Source organism: Equus caballus, chromosome 9 (genome assembly GCF_041296265.1).
Source record: "Equus caballus isolate H_3958 breed thoroughbred chromosome 9, TB-T2T, whole genome shotgun sequence".
In the NCBI taxonomy this organism is placed as follows: domain Eukaryota; kingdom Metazoa; phylum Chordata; class Mammalia; order Perissodactyla; family Equidae; genus Equus; species Equus caballus.
This window is the reverse complement of record NC_091692.1, coordinates 61101127-61125868: the sequence shown is the minus strand read 5'-3', so window position 1 is coordinate 61125868 and position 24742 is coordinate 61101127. Positions and strand designations below refer to the sequence as shown.

Here is a 24742-nt window from a genome sequence, read left to right as displayed (position 1 = left end):
AAGGATCCCTCTGTTGCTAGCAGACAGAGATAACTGATACATGTGAAGGAACAGATTTAGGGGCTATTATCTGTAGCCTTCCAGAATCTGCCCTCCTCCTTTCCTCCAAGCTGTTAGCACGTTTGGCTAAGCACTGTCTTGGACATCTCAAACAGAAACTCCTCCAGCAGCTTCATGGGGCAGTGGTATGCTCTGCAGCTGGTTAATAAATCCATTTCCAGGGGCTTGAGCAACTCCTCAGCTGTGCTCAGTGCCTTACAGAGGAGCAGTGGTGTGGGATGTGGCCCGTAAATCACCATCTCCAGGAGAGGGAGTTGGATTCAAAGAGTCACAAACAAGGTTACCCACAACCAGAGATCACCATCCTGGGAGCTTCAGCCAATCCTGGCTGTGCCTGGTTGCCTTGTGGGCTGAAGAGGTCCACTTTCACTTGACCCATTGAATTCCATTGTCTGCACACCACTACGGATCATTGCGCACCTGATGGGAAGCTCTGGTCTAGTGAGTGGCTTGTTTAGAAAGGAGAAAAGAAGAATTTAATGTATCTTAGGAAGAATAAGCAAAAATAGATTCATCCTGATAGGTATAATTTTGGAAATATGGTCTATCCTATCTTCTGATCAATTCCCAATCTAAAGTGTGTCAGTTTAGAATTCTGCATTGGAAGTTAGATGAATGGCTTTGGTTTAATGTCTGAATGTGTTGAAAGGAAGTTGGAAATTTGGATTGTTTTTCTACTTCTGCCATTAGCTAACTGTGATCACCTTTATTATGTTTTGCTTTCCACTCTCTTTGCTCACGCATTTCTCTGTATACTCTGCATTATTGCCTCTCATGTGTTTTTTTCTAAATATAGAATTTGAAGTTACTTGAAATGCATTTCAAATGCCATTTCCCCCATTTGAATCTCTTCTGATTCTTCCTACCAGGAGGATATTACCAGATAATATCTTTCCCTTCTTTTGGGAGAAAACAGTTTATATTATAATTTTCTTATAGTATTATATTCTTTCTTGGACTATGGTTTTTGTCTGGATTTATCTTATTTCCTCTTCCTTCTTTATATGGTCTTCTTAGCATTGTGAAGAAATTGTAGTTTATCTAATTTGAGGGTACAGTAAAATAATTTTTTAAGCAAAAAATTTTTTACCTACCATAATTAGCAAGCACATATAAACCATGCTGCTTAACCCTCTTTCATGAAGAAATATGAGAAGTTTGGACTGAAAATGGAAAAGCTGACTTCACTTTCACAGATGGCACACCTGTAATAGATGAAAAAACAGGTTTCAAGACTGTATTTAATTCAGAAAAAATGTTCCTACCTTCCATTGCATCATTCAGCAGAGAATATGTACTGCAAATTTTGTCAGGTTCATGGAATAATATAATGGAGGAATTGATGGTAACTCAACTTTCTGCTTGATTGTACCACTAACCAGTTTATCGATTATTTGGAAGATATTAAACATGGATCTGGAGACTTAGTTCGTTTTAATACGGCCATGTAACTAGATTGTGGAAACTTATTGAGAGTAACCGAGCTGCTTCTCCAGATCAAGGCCTTATTAAAAAAAATATTTTTTTAATTAAAGGCCTTTGAGAATAAAGGGTGTATCAGATCCTCATTGGCTCACAAGACTTTGTTACTGATGCGAAAAGATATCTGAACATATTGAACTAGAAACTGCAGTGGGAAAATGTGCTCGTTTATTTAGAGAAGTGCTGTCTTTCCCATTAAAGTGCAACGAGGGGATTGAGCAGATGGCACTTGGAAGCTACACTTATTTCCATTGCAGAGCTGCCCTGATATGAGCGGAAGCGCTGATGTTTAATATTGGTACAAATTAAGATACAATTTCAGAAAAGACATACACATTTTGATGTATTTGAATAATACTTTAAGTTTCCATGGTTCTAAGTGCAAACTTGAGGATGTGACAGAAGGCCAAGGAAATGCTCTCTCAGTGTGGTTCAGTCTCGGGGACAGAGGGAGCTGAAACAAACTGCTCATCAAGGGGGTGCTACTTGATCAGGCTCTGCGGACTGGTGTGCCTGAGACTCTCAGCATCCGTGCCGAGATGAGATCAGAAATTGAGAGAAAACGAGCAGAAGCTTTATGGTAATTTGGCAGAGTATGTTTATATCTATTGAATCTAATAGTGAAAAATTGGTTTTGTATTATGTATATCTTTTATTTCATTTTCTAGTAATTCATTCTTATTGTATTTTACCAAAGTTATCTGTCTGAAATGGATTAGGGAAAAAAACGAAACAAAACAGGTACTTCATCACAGATAGTTTAGAAAGCATTGAATCCAGAGTCTCTTAGAAGCATGAAGCATCTGGAAATGAATATATGAATCTGAGGTTTATCTAGAAATTTCTGGTAAGGTGGGTGGCCAAATTCTAAGGCAATATTTAGGTCCATCTGACTCTATAAAGTACAAATTCTGTTTTATAGCTAAAAATTAAAAATAAAATGCCTATTTTAGAAAAACTAACTAGGGACTGTATTCCACTATGTCGTTAATTTAAAATACTCACCCTTCCCATCTGTGCATTTAGGATCATGAGCCCAGTAGTGCAAAATTTAGCCACCCTTATTGTAGCACAATGCCTTCTGCCCAGGAGATACCAAAAACATTTGTTGAGTTCAGTTAATTTCTCCTAATAGTTAGGAGAAAGCTGGATAGTTCACTAAATAAAGTCCAGAAAATTAAAGTAACTTTGAAAGGTAAAATTTGAAAGGTTTTTAGCCTTATAGCCTCTACCAAATGTTATCTGCCTGGTTCTGCTTGATTAGACCTTTGCCAATCAGCACTTTGTTTGAGAATATGTTACTAAGGCACCACTATGAAGGTAGTAGATTTGTGAGAGTCTAAGTTTGTTATTGTTGTTGTTTTAATCAGTTGAGATTTTTAGTAAACTAAATCCTTAGTTTGTTGTTTTCGTAAGTTCAGATTTTTTGTAATTTTCTTGATATAAAAATTATAAGTGACTTCATAACTCTATTCTGATACAGCAATTACTTAAAGAACTTACCCTGAAGATCTGTTTTCCAAAGTAGATGTTAATATACTGTAGTATCTTCCTTATACTTTAATACTATCCCTCAATAAATTTTCAAAAGTTGGCCGATATAAGAAGAAAATAGTCACCCATATGGAAATAATAGCATTGTGTCATATTGTCAACTTTCATGTTAGATTTGCAAAATTGAAATATAATTATGAATAACAAAATAAACACATGTACTGTACAACAGAGTATGCCATGATGTGCTTTTGATACAATGGAAACAATTACTAATAAAATAAGGTGTTTTATTTGGAAGAGAGAATTTGTTCTTGGCAGTGGCTTTCCAATTTTACCAACTTTAAAAGTGACTATATTGGTGGATGAGATAGTTATGGAAAAAATGTATACAATCTTTATGCTTAGAACACATGCATTGTCAAAGTTTCTTCACGCAAAAGTTAAGCAGGACCCAGACTACCAAAGCTATCTCATTCTGAGGGGGAGGCCGTAGAATATTCTCTTTACTTAGCCTGTCACTTCCATTAGGCAATTTAAGAAATTTACATTCTGAATTTCATTTTAACGCCAAACACTGGTTCTGTCTTTATTGATTCTGCCTTTATTTTTATGAATATATGTGTATTTTGATATGTCAGTGGGAAATATACCATGTGTAGTATTTTTTTGGTTGATGTTTCATTTCAGTGTTGTGCTGTATTTTTCATGTGTTCTGTTTTCCAGCTAAGGACAGTAGCAAGGTCTTTTAAGAGTATGCTGCACTCTATTTTCTTATTTCTTCTTTCCAGAGATTGTAGAACTGTCTTCTGTTTATAGTGAAGATTCACTGTTGACTAACACAGATTTGAAGACTTCTGTTGTAATCTATTGATAGAAGATTTAGAGAATAATATTGGCATGTTTTAAAACATCTTTGTATAAGCATAATATTGTGTTTTGTATTTTTGCAGGAAGATTCTTTGGCAACAGATGATTTCCTTGTGGACTACTTTAATGAATTCCTAAGCCTTCCAGTGAGTGTATTATTATGTTCTATGGAATATATTATCAAAGCAAACTATTGTAATCACTGGATTATCTCGTAAGAAATTTATCAGGGATAATTTTTTTTAAATATTAAAGCATTGAGGTAAAGTTTGTGTCTTTTTGTGGAGTTAATCATTTGGGTTTGCATCATATTTAGGAATTATTCTTACTGAAGAAAGCTGGGTCAGTTACACCACAATAAAAAAATTTTAGGGGCTGGCCCCGTGGCACAGTGGTTAAGTGCACATGTTACGCTTTGGCGGCCTGGGATTCACCGGTTCGAATTCCAGGTGTGGACATGGCACCACTTGGTAAGCCTTGCCGTGGTAGGCTTCCCACGTATAAAGTAGAGGAAGATGGGCACGGATGTTAGCTCAGGGCTAGTCTCCCTCAAAAAAACCCACAACTTTAAAAAAAATAAATAAATAAACAAAAGGAAAAAAAAGAAAGCTGGAATTTTTCTATCCATCAAAAGCATTCTGTACAAAATCTCATACAGTTGTATTTAGCACCATTTCAGGCTTTGAACAGAGGTGATAAGGACAGAATATTAAAAAAATTAAGAAACTAAATTTCTTGCCTCTAGGCAGTTATTGTTTTCCTCTTGGACAAATATTAAAGTGGAATTTGTGTTAAGTCAACTAGAGTTTTATATCAATAGTAAATAAGACATAGGTGGATGCCAAATAATAGATTTTCAGTCTTAGCAATGAACAATAGTAAGTATTGAGGAATTTGGGAAAAGTGAAATGGGGGCACATAAAAGCACTTACATTGTTGTATTAAATAAAGTTAATCAGGAATGTCAGATAAAAGAAAGATAAGGTTTTTGTTATTGTTATGAAATCTTTTCTCTTTTTTTTTTGTGAGGAAGATTGTCACTGAGCTAACATCTGTGCCAGTCTTCCTCTGTTCTATGTGGGATGCCACCATGGAGTGGCCTGACAAAGGCTGGTGGTAGGTCCATGCTTGGGATCCGAACCTGTGAACCCTCAGACCGCCAAAGCGGAATGCGTGAACTTAACTACCACACCACTGGCCTGCCCCCTTAAAACTTTTTAATTAACATATTTACAAGGAAAAATTTGGAATATAAAAGTCACAAGTAATTTTAAAGGGAGTGGACCATAAAATGTGAAATCTCTTAAAGCCTAAATCTGAAAAATGTCTTTTGAAGGGAAAGTACTAGAAGTACTTTCTTGCCTAGATTAGTTCTTGTATATATGTGTGTATCTATGCATGAATGTTTGTTGTTTTGTGATATTTTCTTTTTTTCCAAAAGAATTTGTGCTCTCTCCTCCATCTGGCACAGCTAGGTCTCTGGTTAGGTTGGGACACCAAGCTACCCTCTCCTTTCCAGCAACAGGCCTGAGCAACATGACCAGATACCCGGGGCGCGGAGGCTTCTTGTGTGTCTGACTCTTCAACTTTCATCATGCAATTGTATACTGTTAAAAAACCCAGCAGCATCACAACATTTTCAGAATTTTGCTCTTCCAGATTATGTAGTCTTTCCTCTAGGCTCTACAGTTTCCATTCTTTCTCCAAAAAAAGTATACTTTTGTGACATTTTAAAAAGAAAAATCCCTCTGTTGGATCTGATTTCAATTTCTCAAGATTGACATTTCATTGCCTCAAGATTTGTGATTATCTTGAGTTTTACTTGCTCCAGAAAATAAATTCCCTGCCTAAATTTCTTTTTTAAAAAAATTTATTTTAATTTATGAAAGTAATATAACAATAGAGAAAATTTGCTTAAAATGTTAAGAAAAATTCAGTCATAGTCCTGTCATCCAGTCAGAAGAGATGTTACTATTTTTGTGTTTTATTTCAGGCTTGGGTGAAATGACAGAGTGTGATTTCTGTTGAACTCTGTCTATGCAGTCATGTATTCATACCACCCCAGCAGACACCTACACTTTGACCCTTTCATATCTCCCAGGCTGGCCGCCTGGGCGGCTTCTCCCCTCTTTCTGTGTCCAGATCCTTCTGCTTTCACATTCTTTCTCTGTCTCTTTCTGTTTTTAAGCCCCTTTGCATCTACATTTGGTACCACACAGTCTGCCTGTTAACTAACCATGCTTCATGCCACAAGATGAGAGAAGGGGAAATGTCACAGGTTTCCAAAAAGAATTTGGGGGCAGGAAGGAGATGGGATGATGGATTTTTCAACCTAAGATCCTGGCAAGATTCTAGAACAGATTAGTAATGTTTGGTTTATGAGCACTTAGCTAAGAATTAGAAGCCAGCATGGTTTACTGAGAATTAGTATGGCAGATTAATCTTTTTACTTGGATAATTATGGACTGGTATTTTAGGGAACCATAAATTTAATTTATTATGATTTCAATAGAGTATAATAATAATAATAATAATAATAAATTGAACCATGTTATTTCCTGCTCAAAACAGTGTTTAGTGACTTCTCATGACACTCAGAATAAAATCTAAAATGCTATATGATCTGGCTCTTGCCAGATAAAGATCTCTTTTGGTCTTTATTTCCTGTGCCTCTTCTCCTTGTTAATTCTTTTCCAGCCTAACTAGCCTTCTTTATGTTTCTTAAGCATGAATACGCCAGTGTATTCAGGGCCTTTCAGCCTGGAATGCTTCCCCCAAGACACTTGTATCACTTTCTCCCTGATTTAAATCACTTCTGTTTAGAAAGCCTTCCCTTCCAGCCCTATCTAAAACAATACACCCAACACATGCTCCACTTAGGCTGCTTTATTTGTCTCCAAAGCCCTTATCATTATCTGTGAAGTTAGTTTTCAAATATTTGAATGGGTTCACTACCCATAGCCAGTAGGGATTGACTGTTAATAGCCTGTAGACTGAAGTCCAGATTCCTTCGTATGGAATTCAAGACCCTTTGTAATTTGGCCTCAGCCTGCCCCTTCTAGCTTTATCTCTAGCTTCGTACTTCTTGTGTCACCCTTTATACTCTTTCCTGCCTCCTCTAACCCACCCCTACCCACCTTGACCGCACAGTATTCTTCCTGTGCTCATCTCCCAGGGTAATGGTTAGTTAGTAATAGGAGTGAGACGGAACTGCCATTGAGCTCAGCTCCTCCACTTGTTCCCCATGTGATCTTAGACATATTCCTTGACTACTTAATTCCTTGATTTCTTTCTCTGTGAAAATGATATAATTGTTTTACAAGATTGTTGTGAAATGAGGTAATGTATATTAAGTGCCTGACACAGAATTAGTGCTTCTCTTTCCTTTTCCTTTACTAACTAGACCGTCTCATCTTTCATTCCTGAAACATGAGGGGCAGTCACTCTTTAACTGGATTGGTGGATCATTGTCACTTTAGAGGATAATCTTCTGTGCCACACAAATCTGTCATTGGCTTTGAATTTTAAAAATTGTTTTTCTCAGAGACTTGAATGAAACATTGCAAGTGAACCAGTGTTTCTTCAGCTTAAGGTCACTTAGCTAGAAAGTGACAGAGTTCACCCATGTCCACATGGCTCAAAAACTTGTCCTACTACATGGTAATAACTATAGCACTGGCAGCAGAGGAATAAGCTGATAATTTGGATACAAGAATCTGGTCTCATTTTTATCATGATAATCTGAGATGGAGTAAAACAAACAAATCTAATGTATTTTTAAAGTGCATTAACAGAAGTTAAGATCAAGAAAAATATTAATCTGGAGCATAGAAGGCACTCAATGAATGCTTTTTTGAATTTGATTGAATTGTCAGACCACATTTGGGATATTGTTTTCCATTCTTGGTGCCACATGTTAAGAGCTGCTCTGCCCAACCAGACTTGGGGAGACTTAGCCAATGAACACTCTGAAAGCCACGTCAGATGAGGAAGGATTGAAAGAAGTGTGGGTGTTGAACCTGGTCAGGGAATAGGTAGAAGGGTTGGAATAGAGCATCTCTTTCCAAATATTTGAAGATCTGATTGAGGAAGAGGAGGTAACATATTCTATGAAGCTAGAGTGCAGAACCAGGGCCAGCATTTATGAGGAAATTGATTTTCGCTCACTAGAAGAATGACATTTAAAGTTTGTTTTCTAACAATAGAATGGGCTGGCTTGTGAAGGAATAAACTCCCTGTGATTGAAGATATTCAAGTATAGGTTAGGAAATCATTTTGGGGAATATTTTATAGGGGACATATGTATTGGTTGGGAGATTAGACTTTTCCAACTAAAGAAAATTTGATTAATTCATTCTCTGTTTATCTTATCTCAGGAGCTAAATTGTAGATTTCCTGTGGCCAAGGATAGGTCTCTTTCTTCTGTATTTCCCAAAGCTTCTTGAGGATGATTCTGTTTTTATTTTCACATCTTCCATGTAATATTCTTGAAATAGACAAATAAACCTTCTAATCTTTTCTTCTGTCTCCTCTCCTCTACCACCTGCGCTCCCTCCACCCCCCAAAAAACCCAGTAACCTAAGCCTGAGAGTGTAGAAATATAACATTCTCCGTCCAAAAGGGCCCTTAGGTAATCTAGATTTCTGAGACTTCTGATACTACTTCCACATTTATAGTGACGTGCCCAAGGTTTCATAACTGGATTGTGGCAGAAATGGGCCTAGGAATCAGGCTATCTGGCTCCTACACTATTTCTTTCCATTACACCATTACACCCTTGGGACACACTGTAAGATCCAGAAATTGATGGCTGGTAGCCTGCCTCCATGTTATTGTTTGATGAGGGGAATCCAGGACAGTTGCCACTATTATAACTGATTATGGCACTTTCCAAATCCTAGCTTTCATAACTTCATTCCGTTTGTTCTGGTGCCAGGTTCACATTCGGATACTGTTTTCATTTGGTGTCTGGGAGGTTTTTTTTGCTGTCAACTCTTTATGGACAAGTGTTTGCTTATTAAGTTTTCTTCTTTGCTATAGTGTGAAAACACTTTTTTTTCTTTTGGTTTTGTTTTATGTGTTTCATGCTCAGTGACTGTTGTGGGATTGAGTAGATGAGCCCATATACAGATTTAGGTTGGTCCTCTGTGGGTGGTTTAGAATGTTTGTGACATTTATGGTTTGCAGAAGCCGAAGGGGTGGCCTGTTCTATACCCTCTTTGCAAGGATAGGTATGTCATGTGTTTGCCAGACCATGCTTAGCTATGTGCCTTTGGAATTTTACCATAACTTCTTTTTTTGGACTGATTCTCCACACTTTTTAAAAAATCTGTAAACTATTATAATTTCTTGCAGGCTTATGAAGGAGTTATATGTTAGATGGATTGTTGGGTAAGGGGAGAGAGGAAGAGAGTATAGATTTGGGGAATGAGTGGGATGAAGAGGAATGAAGGCCAAAATTTAAATATTCAAAGATTGGTTTTTAAAGGTGTTGATGTAGCTGTAGGTACTGCTTAGTTCAGCCTTTATTCTTGTGGATGTTTTGATAAGACTTGTAGCTCAAACAATAAAGTACTCAAATTACCTAATATAACTCATTTTATTAACCAAGGATATTTTCTATGCATTTTGTGTGGCACCTTATTCCTTCCATTCCATTGGTGAATATGTCCAGTAAATAGTTTATGGTTAAACATCTAAAATGACAGTAAAACTTAGATTAAAAGAAGTTGTTACTGGTAACTGATTTGTTATATTCAAGTAGTCAGATGTTTTTCATTCGGCTGACTAGGATGCATGTTTAAAATATAGCTTTGGAGCTCAATTAGGAGAGACAGAGCAGAGATGAACATGTATTAAATTAATCTAGTCATTAGTTTTTAATTTAAATACTATTCAGCTAAATAATTTGGCACCTGGTAAGTTTCAGTGGTGCTGGGCTGGCAGTTTAAGCATGTCACTAATTATTCACAGGTTTTTTTTCCTCTTCTTTTCAAAGAAATGTGGAACCAGCAATTTATTGTGGTAAAAATATTTTCATGCACTTTTTCTGTGAAAATATTTTTCACACATGGATGACTAGTACTACGAAGTTAGCTTTCACCACCTTCAGGTCAATTCGTTTTAGAACATTTGGGAAATGATACCCTCAAAATAAGAAAATTAAGTAAGGGAAAGAGCAGTCTGTAACAGTTTGTGGAGGATTGGGTTTGAGGCTCAAACTGAAGACTTTTCCTGTCATATGAGTAAAAGCTGAGTGTTCTCTAAATCAGCCTAGTCAGCTTTCTGGGAGAAAGATTTCTTATATTGTTCATTTCTATCTCCTCCACCTATGTGTCTTTTATTGTCACATACTAAACTAATTTTAGGAGTTTTATAGATAAGCTTGGAAATGGTAAAAACACAGGACTAGATGTGTGAGAGAGTGTATTTTTAAGCAGACAACAGGACTTTGTGTAATAATTAAAGACCAGGGTCTTTCTCCTGTGCATACGATATAGGTGGCCAGCCCCCTCCACTACACGTATGTGGATACGAGAGAGTTGGCATGAAGTAATGGGCAGAGTGTGGGCTTTGAAATTATCTTAACCTGGATTCTGTCTCTCCCCAGCTGAAAACTCTTCAGTGGCTCCGCATCCTTCTAAACAGTGATTCTCAAACTTGAGTGTGCATGAGAGTCACCTGAGGACTTGTTAAACGCTGAATACTCGGCTGCACCCCTGGAGTTTCTGATTATAGGGAGAGGCCTGAAAATTTGTATTTCTGGCAAGTTCCTAGGTGATGCTGATGCCACTGGTTCAGGCATCGCACTCAGAACCACTGACTCCAGAGAGTAAGTTGAGAGTTATAGCGTATAATAGAAAATCCTTGATGAACTCATCCTCTGCTTTTCTCTCCAAGCTAATATCCTGTTATTCTCCCCTTGAATATTAAGCTTCAGCAATGTCCAACTGCTTGCAGTTCATGAAAGGTGCCCTATTATTTTGTGTTCCTGTGTCTTGATGCACTTGCAATTTCTTTTTCTTCTTCTTCCCAAAGCCCCCCGGTACATAGTTGTATATTCTAGTTGTGAGTGCCTCTGGTTGTACTATGTGGGATGCCGCCTCAGCATGGCCTGACGAGTGGTGCCATGTCTGTGCCCAGGATCCGAACCGGCAAAACCCCAGGCCATGGAAATGGAGCGTTTGAACACAACCACTCGGCCATGGGGCTGGCCCCCACTTGCTATTTCATTTGCTGAATCCCCTTCTCTCCATAGTCTGCTTGATGAGAATGCCTATTCATTCTTCAAGACCCAATTTTCTCTATAAAACTTCCTTAATTTCCTGAATATAGTTAATGATCTTCTGTGCCATCACTCTACTTTGTAAACACTTCTATCGTGGTTATTATGTGTTAAAGTGGAGTTGCAACATACACACATTATTACTAAAAATGAATTGTTCGCACTCTGCAGAGACAGTGAGGATGATTTAAAGAGTAAGGATGGTTTTGTCTGTTGTACTAATGCATAAACCTACGTATACCAATCCATGAACATCATGGAGAGGATGTGAGATGGAAGATGAGAATCTGTCATTCCCTTAATGGGTCTCATCCCCCTTCTTCTCATAGTGTAGTCATATTATCTTGCTTGGAGTAATTCTAGTGCTAAACATATATTTCTGTTTAAGATTAACTTTAAACACAAGCCCATCACTTGGTCGTTAACTGAAGAATCAGTGACCCATTTTAATGCCAGAGGAAAAACTGACTAATCAACTTCGTGAGAGATAGGACAACATTGTATTTTATGGGTGTTTTCAAGGGTTTCAAGAGATAATTTTGACTAAATATGATTTCACCTTATGTACTGACTAGACTTTATTCTCTTTGTAGGGTGAGCCTTTATTGTCTCTGTGTATTTACATATCTTTCTTTTGTTAGATTAGCATACTCTGAGGCCAGGTCTTTGTCATGTTCATTTCAGTTAGGGTTTTGTGGAGGATGCTCTGAATCGGCTCACTCAATGGAGCAATATATCATCTATCATGATATCTCATTTAATAAGGATTCAGTAAATGCTAGTTGAATATATGAATGAACTAACAAAGGAACAGGGGAATTGGGTGATCTTATTGAAGAGCAGAAGATATAGACTCTTTTTTTCCTGGAGAGACGATCATGGACTGATGGAGTGTCAAACATGGAAGGCACCTTAGAATTATTTGTTAAAACCCCTTTATATGGTAAATCTCAGGAAAGCAAAGTAATTTGCCCAAGATTTCTTCCATTTATTCATTCCGCTTAACCTTTTCTAGATAGATTCTAGTTTAGCCAAATCCCTTTTAAAGTACAGTAACTAAACTGGATATAATATTCTAGTATTACTACTGTGGTCTTTGTGGACAGATTTTCTGTTTAGCATTTGCATGTTACACTAATTTTAACTTATTTCAGTATTTCATTGACTCTTCATCATAGAGAAAAATGAATGACTGTATACTTGTTCCTTCAAGGGCAGAAACAATGTTTTGTTCATCTTGCATCCTCTTTGCTTAGGACAATAATTGACACTTGGGCATTCAAAAGTTTTGTTGTTAAAATAAGTTAACTGGGAGAAGCTTTGAATCAGTTATTTGCCATTTTTATAAACTTAGAATCACAGTGCTATTAAGGACCTTCAGAGGTCTACTCCAACTCATGGCTTTTTATATAGAAAAATGCTTATTTACCCTTGGCAAAGACTCCATCCCATTTTAATTCCATGGAAATAAATTCTTAAGTTTAAAAGTTATAGATATTTTAACAAGTCATATAGCTACATTTCTTTTTTTATATAGGAATATTTCATGTTATTTTATCATAAACATGATTAATTATGGTTTTCTTTTTGTCTTTCTTTTTTTGTAAAGTACTTCTTTTTGACCAATTCTTCTCCTCACTTTCATATGTGTACATCCTTCAGCTTTTCTTCCTCAGAATGGATATACTCTGTCTCTTTCCCCACTTAACTCGGTTCAGAATTCCACTATTTTCGTGAGTGCCTATGAATAACAGGAACCTAAATCACATGCGAAACTGTAGTTACAAGGGAGTCTGGGTAATATAGTTTTTGGTTGTCCAGACTTTGCATTTCAGGAGGTTGGAATGGATCCCAAGTGAGCCACTCCACAGGATCTGCTGCAAGCCCTACTGAGATCATGTGTCAACCCTAAGTTTAAAGCAGTTTCATAGTCATAAATCTGGAGTTCTGGGGCCAGCCCCACGGCCTAGTGGTTACGTTTGTGTGCTCCGCTTTGGCGGCCCAGGGTTTCGCTGGTTCGGACCTTGGGCGCCAACATGGCACTGCTCATCAGGCCATGCTGAGGCGGTGTTCCACATAGCTCAACCAGAGGGACCTACAACTAGAATATACAGCTATGTACTGGGGACCTTTGGGGAAAAGAAAAAAAAAAAAGATTGGCAACAGACGTTAGCAAAAAAAAACCATCCAGAGTCCTGTAGTAAGCTCATTAGGGGCCTTGCTGTAAAGCCATGGAGAGATCATTTAATCTTTCTCAGCTGCAGTTTTGCTTTGTGAATTGAAAATAAAAGCAATTGCTAATTCCCTGCCTTAAAACCTACCCTGGCCCCTATGTGTAATGGGGACAGTAACCCATCCTGAGAGTTAATTACCTCACCAAACCTGGTTATGATAGCAGTAACTCTGAGGTAACAGCAAGCCTCCCCAGAGGGTGGTGATGGCTCTACTTGTGGATGTGAACAGTCTACCTCACCAGCTCATGAGACAGCAAGCAAAACTCCAGACTGCTACCAGGAGAATCTTCCTAAAACATAAATCAGACTATGTTACTTCCCTAGTTAGGATTTTCCTATTCCACCCTCTTTCCCAGAGGATCAGGATAAGCCTATGCTTCTTAAAATGGCATGTAAAGCCTTCCATGATCTGGTCTTATCTACGTCATCTATTGCAAGTCTTTCCTCTGTTCCTTAAACTATTCCAAATATAAACTATTCTAGTTATTTTCCAACTGCATTGAACCGCTTAAAATTACCCATATACATCATGCTGCTTCCATGCCTCTGTGCCTTTGCTGGTAAAACCAGAACACAGGCTTTGGGATCAAAACACTTTGGGTTTGAATCCTAGCTCCACTAGCTTCATAAGGTTGTTACTTAGCACAGTGCCTGGCATAGAGAAGGTGGTCAGCACATGCTAGTTTTATCATATGTGAGGCAGTATAGTAAAGAAGGGGAAACGTGCTGTCATTGGGACCAGACAGACTTGTTTTTATAGCCCTGATCTAGCACATTATAGTTCTGAGTCCATAGGCCATCACTTAACCATCCTGAGTGTCCATTTTCTGTAAAGAGCTTTCTCAGTAATGTGGAAAGATTCAAGATAGTGCATTTAAAGTGTCCGTCACATGCCTGGCATGTGGTAGATGTTCAGTAAACAGTAGTTCTTATCACGCCTGTTATTTCTACCAACTATACCTTAACTATTTACTGCTAGTTTAAGATTGGCTACTGAAGTCTCAGAGTATCACAGTCCCTCAATATTTTGTGTGTGTGTTTTTTTTTTTTTGAGGAAGATTAACCCTGAGCTAACTGCTGCCAATCCTCCTCTTTTCGCTGAGGAAGACTGGCCCTGAGCTAACATCCATGCCCATCTTCCTCTACTTTATATGTGGGCCAAGGAATGCCATGTCTGCACCTCGTATCCGAACCGGTGAACCCCGGGCTGCCGAAGCGGAATGTGCGCACTTAACTGCTGTGCCACCAGGCCGGCCCCAGTCCCTCAATCTTTTTACTTGAGCATTTTTTACTTGATTAGCAGGAAATATTTTATTTGTCTGTAGAACTAATTGGCATTCTTTGCTTTGGACTATCACAGCTTGTGCTCCTCTGGCTACTAGGTGTGAGGTTAGGAGGCAGAAAAAAGAAAGGAAATAATAAATAAAGGTCAAGCTTGTTCTCTTGTTCTATGGATACTCAGAACAAGAAGAAATCTTTTCCAGATGGTCTTTCACATTATAAGGCTTCATTTACCCCACCCTAGTTAATATTTGATGTCCACTCTCTACCAAATTTAATTCAGTTCCTTTTCCCAACCAGATTAATCTGTTTCTGATATCAGCAGACTTATTTATTTGTTTAGTGATAGTATGATTCAGAGATAATATTTGACATTTAGGTGAGTGGTGCCTCTTTGAATCCTGTTTTTGAAAGACAGATGCATTGGACAACCAATGAAATATATTTATTGTGGAAACTTTATACACAATTTACTGCTAATCATTGTTACTTATTCATTGAGCTATACTTTTCATTTTGAGGGGAAATCTTACCCCTAAGGCTTTTTGGACTGTGAACTGACATTCACATTGAACTCTATTGTCCGTACACTTTAAACTCCTTAGAAGGGGGGACAGTCAGACTTCAGAGATGTGATATTATCTCACATGGCATATATATGTTTATATACACACACACACATATGAGTATATATACATATACACATACATATTTCTAACTAATTTTATGATATCCTGCCATTTATTAAATTTTAAGTATAGTACATCTAACAATGTCTTAGTAAAACTTGAAAGAATTAATGCTCTCCCTAGGGGAGTTCAATGTCTTCTACCTCCTGGCTAAAAATATGTAAATTAATCTGCATGAGGAGGCAGTTCACTGAAGGTATCCTAAAATAAATTAATATTCTGAAAAGGGGACCTGATTCTAGGTTTGGAGGGCAAAATGGGAAAAGACACAGTCAATCCACCATTTACTTGTTATGCACTTGAAGCCTCCAAACATGTTCAATGATTTACCCAAAGTCCCAGAGCTGCTAATTGGCAAGCTGGCATTCAAACTCAAGATTCCTGACTGTTGTATATTAACTGACTGACTTTAAGTAAAAGTTGGCAGCATTTAGTAATTAATGAAAAATCTCAGAAATCTTATTGTCTTTCACTCTTTATTTTTTTTTTGTTTGGTCACAATGAGAGGAATGGTGTTGAAATAGTCTTAAATGAATAACACATTGTACTCAATTTTCTCCTTTTGGGCAAGGGAGACTTTAGCTTTTATGGTTCCTGGGGATGAAAGAGATAAGAAGAGTGTTATTTCTTCTTGCTTTACTCATTCTTCCCGAGTATCCACCCCCTTCTAAGAGGATAGCATTGCTTCATAGAGACAAGGTGTGTATTTCTTTCCAATTCCAAAGAAGCAAAGAGGTTAGATGTTTATGCAAAGGGAATTTCTGCCATAACATATGCTGACACTTATCTCATGGTTTAAGTACATTGGGCAGGAAGAATTCAGTGCATTACCTTACCTGTAGTCAAGAGATTTCCAAACTCCTAAAAGGAAAGAGGTAATGATTAAGAACACAAAACTTTGTATGGGTATATATGCATATATGTCAGTATCAAGTCTTCTTGGAACAGTGAATTTCTGGTTTTTAAAAATTTTAAGATGTATTTCCACAAATTTATTTTACAGACCTTTTCAAAGGCAATTAGATTTAATGTGGATTATGGAGTTTTTGAAGTAGTTAACAATGCTCCACAACTTCTGGAAAAGCAACTGAAAAAAATTCTGCAAAACCAGCAACCTCGAAATCCCATCTATGATGTTGTAAGGAAAGGAAAGAATGATGTTAAACCTATTCAAATGAATGCCCCCTATGAAGATGAGACCATTAATGTCAACTACAATATTATGGTGAGAAAGTATATTTGGGTTTATGTCTTGCTAGATAGATAAAGTGTTAGTGAGATTAACGTGAGGTTCCTTGAGCTTCCCTTTCTGAAATGTAGCTATACTTATTAAATTTTAATTATGCTTAGACATAGTATTTGTTAGTTGCTGTATCACCTTATTCGTATCAAATGGTCGTTTTAGTCTAGCAGTTTTGTTGATGTTTAATTATGAATATGAGAAGGTTTGCACAATTTACTTTGAATATTTAGAATATCAGGTTAATTTGGGGCAGTATAAATATGTCTATCCTTTATAGTTTAGATGTGTTCTAGAAAATGTGGGTATACAGTGAATGTATTTCATTTGGGTTCCATCTTATCAAGTAGCTGGGAATTGAGATTTCTGACCCCAAGTTACGTTGTGTGGCTCTCACCTCCCTGGTCTTAAATTCAAACCTCAACTTCTGGATTTTGTCTCCTTAGTATGAGGTAAAAAAAACCTGGGTTCTGATATTGACTCTTCAACTGACTAGGCTGAAATAGGTATAATGCTTAAGACATAACTCTTCTCCAGCCTGAATTTTCTTCAATTCTTCTTTTACTGAATTCAGCTATGTTTCTATCTTTCTTATGTCCATCAAATTAAATGCATTAATAATAATAATAGTATTTATAAATCTTTTTATAAGTGCTAAAAATAAAAATAGTAATGATAACTATATTACAGAATTGTTTTGAAGTTAAAACAAGGAAATATATTCTGAACTATATAGTAGTACCTAAATTGTTAAAAAAATTCTTTTACTAGGTGTGACTGATATTTATTGGTTTATTCACTTCCTTTAGTGAATAGAAATTTTTTATTTCATGGAGGTCTTTATAGCCTATTTCTTTATTGTTAAACGAAAGCTATTTAGGAACTTCTTAACTTGAGTTATGTGTTTTGATGCAAGTTTCTCAAAAAGATCTACTAGGTGACCTTATTTGATTGACTTGAAGGTAGACTATGATTCATTAAATATATGCATTGTAAACAGCAAGGCAACAATGTAAATTTAAAAAAATAGATATAAATAATATAATAATAGTGCAGATAAAAAGGAATAAAAATATACTCAAACCAAAAATAGACAGAAAATGAGAAAAAAAGAACAAAGAATATATGGAACAAATAGAAAACAAGATGGTAGATTTTAAACAAATCACATCAGTAATTAGTAGCACATTATTAATATACAAAAATAATTACATTAAACTTAAATGGACTAAACACCCCAATTAAAAGTCAGAGTTAGATGGGATATGACAGAAAGACCCAACTATTTTCTGTCTGTAAGAAGTTCACCTTAAATATAATACATGTAATTAGAAGAATGGGGAAAGATATACTATGCAGTTACTAAGTTAAAGAAAGTTGGAGTGGCTCTATTAATGTTAGACGAAGTAGACTTCAGAACTGGTGCTCCAGTGGTTAAAAGTGAGCACTCTCACCACTGCTGCCTGGGTTTGTTTCCCAGTTGGGGAACCACATCACTCATCTGTTGGTTGTCATACTATGGCAGCTGTGTGTTGCTGTGATGCTGAAAGCTATGCCACTGGTGTTTCAAATACCAGCAGGGTCATCCATGGTGGACAGGTTTCAGCAGAGCCTCCAGACTAAGACAGACTAGGAGGAAGGACCCGGCCACCCACTTCTGAAAAAATTGGCCATGAAAACCCTTTGAATAGCAGCAGACACTGCAAAAAGACTGGGCAGGGTTCAGCTTTGCTGTACACAGGGTTGCTAGGAGTCTGAATCACCTCAATGGCACTAACAAAAACAAAAACTTCAGAATAAGAAATCTTGCTATGGATAAAGAGAGACATTGCATAATGATAAAGGGTGAATTGGTATTCACCAAGAAAGCAAAAAAACCCATAATACATACCCACCTAACAACAGAGTTTCAGAATATGTGAAATGAAAGCTGATAGCACTGAAAGGGGAAATAGACAAATCCACAGTTACAGCTGGAAACTTAAACACTGCTCTCTAAGTAATTTATAGGAAAAATAGACAGAAGATCAATAAAGATACACTAGAGCTGAACAACACTAGCAACCAAGTCAATCCGATTGATGTTTATAGATCACTTCAACCCACAACAGCAGTGTACACATTCTTGTTCAAGTACATTTGGACCATGTTCTGGGCCATAAAACAAATTTCAACAAATTTAAAAGATTTGGAACCATGAAAAAATGTTTTATGATCATAACAAAATTAAACTATAAAGTAGCAGAAAGATATCTGGAAAATCCCCAAATATTTAATTAATTAAACAACACACTTCTAAAGAGCCCATAGGTTAAAGAGTAAGTCCCAAGGGAAATCAGAAATTATGTTGAATTGAATAAAAATTAAAATACAACATAAAATTTGTGGAATGCAATTAAATAAGTATTTGGAGGTAAATTTATAGCATTAAGTGCTTATTAGAAAAAACTAAAGTTCTCAAATCAATGACCTAAGCTTCTATCTTAGGCAACTAGAAAAAGAAAATTAAGCCCAAAGTAAAGAAATAAAGAATATAATAAATGAAATTGAAAACAGCAAAATGAGAGAAAATCAAGGAAAATAAAGGCTAGTTCTTTGAAAAAATGGAATGAAATCGATAAACTTTTAGCCAGAGTGATGAGGAAAAAAATGAAAGAGTATATAAATGATTAATATCGTAAATGAAGGAGGGGACATCACTACAGATGCTACAGACATTCAAAGGAAAATACGGGCATTTTATGAACAACTTTATGTCCATAAACTCAACAATGTAAATGAAATGGATGTATTCCTTGAAAGATGCAAATTAATAATGCTCAATCAAGAGGATATAGATAATCTGAATGGTCCTAAATATATTAAAGAAATTGGATTCATAGTTAAAAATCTTCCCACATCATACTTAATGGTGGGAAACTCAAGCTTTCCCACTAAGAACAGGTATAAGGCAAAGATATCACTCTCACCACTTGTTTTCAACATCGTATTGGAAGTCCTTGCTGATGCAATAAGGCAAAAAAAGGAAATAAAAGTTATACAGATTGGGAAGGAGGACATAAAAATGTTCACAGATGACATGATCATCTATATAGAAGATCTGAAAGAATCAAAAAAAATCTAGAAGTAGTAAGCAATTATGGCAAGATTGTAGGATACAAGATTAATATACAAAAGTCAATTGCTTTCCTATATACTAACAATGAACAAGTGGAATTTGAAATTAAAAACACGATACCATTTACCATAACAATACCATCTACCATAATAATAAACACTACTGTTAGCACCCCCAAAAATGAAATACTTAGGTGTAAATCTAACAAAATATGTACAAGATCTATATGAGGAAAACTAGAAAATTCTGATGACCAAAATCAAAGAAGAACTAAATAAATGGAAGATATTCCATGTTCATGGATAGGAAGACTCAATAATGTCAAGATGTCACTTCTTCCCAACTTCATCTATAGAGTCAATGCAATACCAGTCAAAACCCAGCAAGTTATTTTATGGATGTTGACAAACTGATTCTAAAGTTTATGGGGAGAGGCAAAAGAATTGGAGGACTGATCCTGCCCAACCTCAAGACTAATTATAAAGCTACACTAAACAAGACAGTATGGTATTGGTGAAAGAATAGTCAAATAGATCAATGGAACAGAATAGAGAGCCCAGAAATAGACCCCCAGAGATATAGTCAACTGATCTTTGACAGCAGAGAAAAGGCAATACAATGGGGCAAAGATAGTCTCAACAAATGGTGCTAGAACAACTGGACATCCACCTGCAGAAAAATGAATCTAGATACAGACCTTACATCCTTCACAAAAATTAACTCAAAGTCTATTATAGTCCTAAAAGTAAAACACAAAGCTATAAAACTCCTGGATGATAATAAAGGAGAAAACCTAGATGACTTCAGGTGTGGTGGTGACTTTTTAGCTACTATACCAAAGACACGATCCATGAAAGAAATCATTGGTAAGCTGGACTTCATTAAAATTAAAAACTTCTGCTCTGCAAAAGGCAACATCAAGAGAATTAGAAGACAAGCCACAAACTTAAAATATTTGCAAAAGACCCAACTGATAAATGACTATAATCTAAAATATTAAAAAATCTCTTAAAACTCAACAATAAGAAAACAACCCAACTAAAAAATGGACCAAAGACCTTAATAGACACTTCACCAAAGACAATATAGAGAGGGCAAATAAGCATATAAAAGATGCTCCACATCATATGTCATCAGGGAAATGCAAATTAAAACAATGAGAGATACCACGACATACCTATTAGAATGGCCAAGATCCAGAACAGTGACACCACCAAGTGCTAGCAAGGATGTGGAGCAATGGGAGCTCACACATTGCTGGTGGGATGCAAAATGGTACAGCCACTTTGGAAGACAGTTTGGTCACAAAATGAAACCTACTCTTATTATTTGTTGTTGTTAGTGCCCTTGAGTCGATTCTGATTCCTAGCAACCCCGTGTACAGCAGAGCAGAACCCTGCCTGGTGTTTTTTGCTGTATCCTCTCACCTTCTGGTGCTACATAACACAATGCTCCACTGCTGTTAATATGGTTTTTGTGGCCAATTTTTTTAAGAAGTGGGTGGCCAGGTCCTTCTTCCTAGGCTGTATAGTCTGGAAGCTCTACTGAAACCTGTCCACCATAGGTGACCCTGGTGGTATTTGAAATAGTGGTGGCATCACTTTCAGCATCACAGCAAGATGCAGCCACCATAGTAGGACAACTGACTGATGGGTGGTGTAGCTCCCTGTGTGGGAAACAAACCCGGGCCGAGGCCAAATCTTTACCACTAGACCACCAGGATAGGCACACTTATCATATGATCCAGCAATTGCACTCCTGGTATTTACCCAAGGGGCCTGCAGTGACCATAGTGGCCTTACCAAGTGTTCTGGTTAGCTCTTTTTCTGTTTGCAATTATTTTTAGCCCATTTTATAAATGTGAAAATACTGAGACTGACTGACTTTTTTCTCATACCTCCTCCTCTAATAAGTTACTTAACTTTTCTGGATTCAGTTTGTTAATCTGTAAAATGGAGATAATAATTGATGCAGGGTTGTTGAGAGAATTAGAGAAGTACCAGAAGGCAAGAAGTGGCTTCAAATTTGTGACTCAGGGTTCTTGCTTTCTCCTGTGCAAATAGAAGGTAGAGGCAGGGCTCCTTGTACTAGCTAGAGGTCGTTATTGCTCTATTGATTAGGCCTTAGTTGTCCCAAAAGGTGATTTTCTTTGATGCTCTTTCTTTTTCACTTGTCCTCTAACAGTGTCTCAGTCGTGAACAGGGTATTCAGTGGATCAAAAAAGAAAGACTTCCAGCATTTCTGGAAAGCGATTGCTACTTTGAATACAGGTATTGTAAGCCTATCAGTATAGATATTTTTAAATGTCTATTTTTTTCACCTAAAATCATTTTTCTGTACTTTCTTAACAAAACTGTACATCTTTAAACTCATTGGAGTTTGTATTTCACTTGCTATATTATAAGAATGATAGAGCTTTGGTAAAAATCACTTAAGTTTTCCAAAGGTATTTCACAGAAACAGTACCCAATAAACGTACTTTAGTCGTGCTTCTTTGATCATTATATTTTAAAAATTATCTACTTGTGATGATGGTATTTATGTGCAGAGTGTTAAAAAATGAGTATAAGTGTGCTATGAAAAAGACAGATGTCATATTCCAGGGCCAAGTTTTTCTTTTATACTCCCTGACTTTTAAAGTGTTAGTACCTAAACATTCTGAAATTTTACTAAAATTTGACCTTTGCGTAGAACAACTATATTTTAAATTGAAATAAAATAAATTGAAACAGAATAATTATTAATTAGTAGTTCTATGAATAAACCATTAATTTTAGTAGATCCTAAGAGAATCATCCTGCAGAGTTAGGAGGGGAGATTGGCTTGAATATACAAAATAAACTTTTAGCTTTTTTTTTTCCTGAATTCTAGCATATTTGAAACTTATTTCAAGTTTGTATGGTTTCTAAAATGCAGGTTAGCCAAATTGGTCTCACAAGTAAGATGGAGTGGATCAGGCATGAATATCACACTAGGCACAGATTTTTCTCCCTGGGTCCTGAAAAAACCACCCAGTCCACCACCTCCTGCCATTGAAGAAGACAATGTTATAATTATGAAAAAGTTCTACATTTCTCTTGGCGAGGTAAAAGTATGAGTGTTTCTTCATGACTTGGCTCTTCAATGAAACTTCACAGAGAAAATGATTTCAAATACTTCTAAAGTAGATTTAGCAAAAATTCTTGTGGATTTGTGCTGAGTCATTTGCTCTGCACTGTTTCACCTGAAATGTAATTCAAATTATTATCCTTGCAAGATTGAAGAACATGCTCAGTGTTGCCTGGGAATCAAAGGTAACTTGAATTATGGTTTCATTGTGCATTACAAAATTTTTATTCTTTGGGTTCTGCACCTTTTGTGAAAACGATGATAAATTGGGTCTTCTCCCTATTGTCAAGATTATTCCTCAGTAGTAAAAATGCATTACTGTTTAACTGTTATAAATTTTTCCTCCATGATTGGAGAATTGTTGGGTTGTATGAGTGGATTTGAAGAGGTCTCAACTAGAATCAAATGTCCTTTGGTAGAGTCGTGGTGTAGTGAAAACTGTTCTTTGATCTTTGGCCTCTAATTATCAGATCTTCTCTCTGGGAACACATTTCTAATACAGAGTTCTGTACAAAATCAGGAATTGCAAGTATGTAGCCCATGTGTCACTGTTCTTCTAGTTTCTATTCATGACAGACATTGCTAGTCAATCATGGCAGTTTTCCTGCTGAGCTAGGCCTTGGCTCCAAGTTCTTTTCAACACAGCGCTCTAAGCAGGCACTTGCGATTGATCAAAGATGTCTTGCAAGGGGAAAACTATTTGCCATCATTGTTGTAATGGAGAGACATCATATCTTACTTGAACATTTTTTTTCATGTATAGTCCCTATTTAATTTTGTACTTTAGCATTTCTATCACTAATATTTGGCAAAAATGCTTAACATTATGCCAATCCCATTATTTCCACTGAATAAAGCTTAGAGATGTATCAAAGGCACAGTTTTCTTCTCTCTTTTACTTATTTTTAAGCATTTATTTCTTTTCTTAACTTATATATTATAGAAATGTCAGGAATGTTGTAAAAATATGTACTGATAATAGAGGTCAATAAATATGCAAAGGGAGGAATCAATCTAGGAGAATAAATTCTGATTCCTTACATGTAGATTTAATCAAATATAAGACAATAAAATCCAAGAGAGTTTACTTTTGCTGTTTTCAGTGGTTAAAGAACTCATTTCTCTCCACTTGATTAATACTTTAACTGTGTGTTGTGTTTTTAATAGCTTTTGAATTTTGAGAATTCAAAGTTCTTTGGGCCTTGAAATCATTTAAACCATGACTATAGATAGAGATTCCTCTTTATGCTAATCAGTAACATTTCTTTGAGCCTTCAGTTATACCATCTAAACATGGACAAGTGACCCATCTCTTAAGAGTATAAAGTGGAATAGTTAACTGCTTTTATGTCTGACTAGTTCTTTCTGCCCCATCTTCTACTCTCTTTTTTGTGCAGTTAAAATAGCAAGAACTCTTTCTTATTGGTCTCTCTCAATTCCTTGAAAGTTACTTAATTATTTTGGCCTCTTCTCAGTGCTTAGGATACTGCTTGGAATAGAGTAGTCACTCAATAAATATATGTTGAATGAATATATAATTAATAGTGAATGACTTGGTTTTAAAGGAAAGAAAAGAGGGAACAAAAGGAAATTAGAGTCTTTCAAAGCTTTTATCTACCAGGAAACCTTACCTCTAAGAGGGGCAGTGACTACACAGATGGCATCTCTCACTTCTCTCTTTTGCTTTTGAACTCATTGTGTGGCCTGACTTGCCCTACTAATTCTGCATAATAGTCAGGGAACAATAGCTATTCCATTTGAGCCCTGCTTCTTCTGTGAATGCTCCTTAGGCTAAGGGCCAACCAGCTGACTCAGTTGGAGAAAGGTAAAGTGAGAAATGAGAGTAATGCTGGACACTCCTTTCTCTGCTTCTGTTGAACA

General features: G+C 36.5%; 1 protein-coding gene across 10 annotated transcripts in view; it reads left to right on the top strand.

Annotated features, from left to right (window-relative positions):
• RGS22 (regulator of G protein signaling 22) overlaps positions 1 to 24742 on the top strand; it is a 165402-nt gene that overhangs the window by 38710 nt on the left and 101950 nt on the right. For all 10 annotated transcript variants that reach the window (XM_070222408.1, XM_070222409.1, XM_070222407.1 and 7 more), the window contains 4 exons: positions 3990 to 4052; positions 16399 to 16620; positions 21938 to 22023; positions 22670 to 22838. In XM_070222408.1, coding sequence (XP_070078509.1) covers positions 3990 to 4052; positions 16399 to 16620; positions 21938 to 22023; positions 22670 to 22838 — 540 coding nt within the window. The remainder of the gene's footprint in view (positions 1 to 3989; positions 4053 to 16398; positions 16621 to 21937; positions 22024 to 22669; positions 22839 to 24742) is intronic.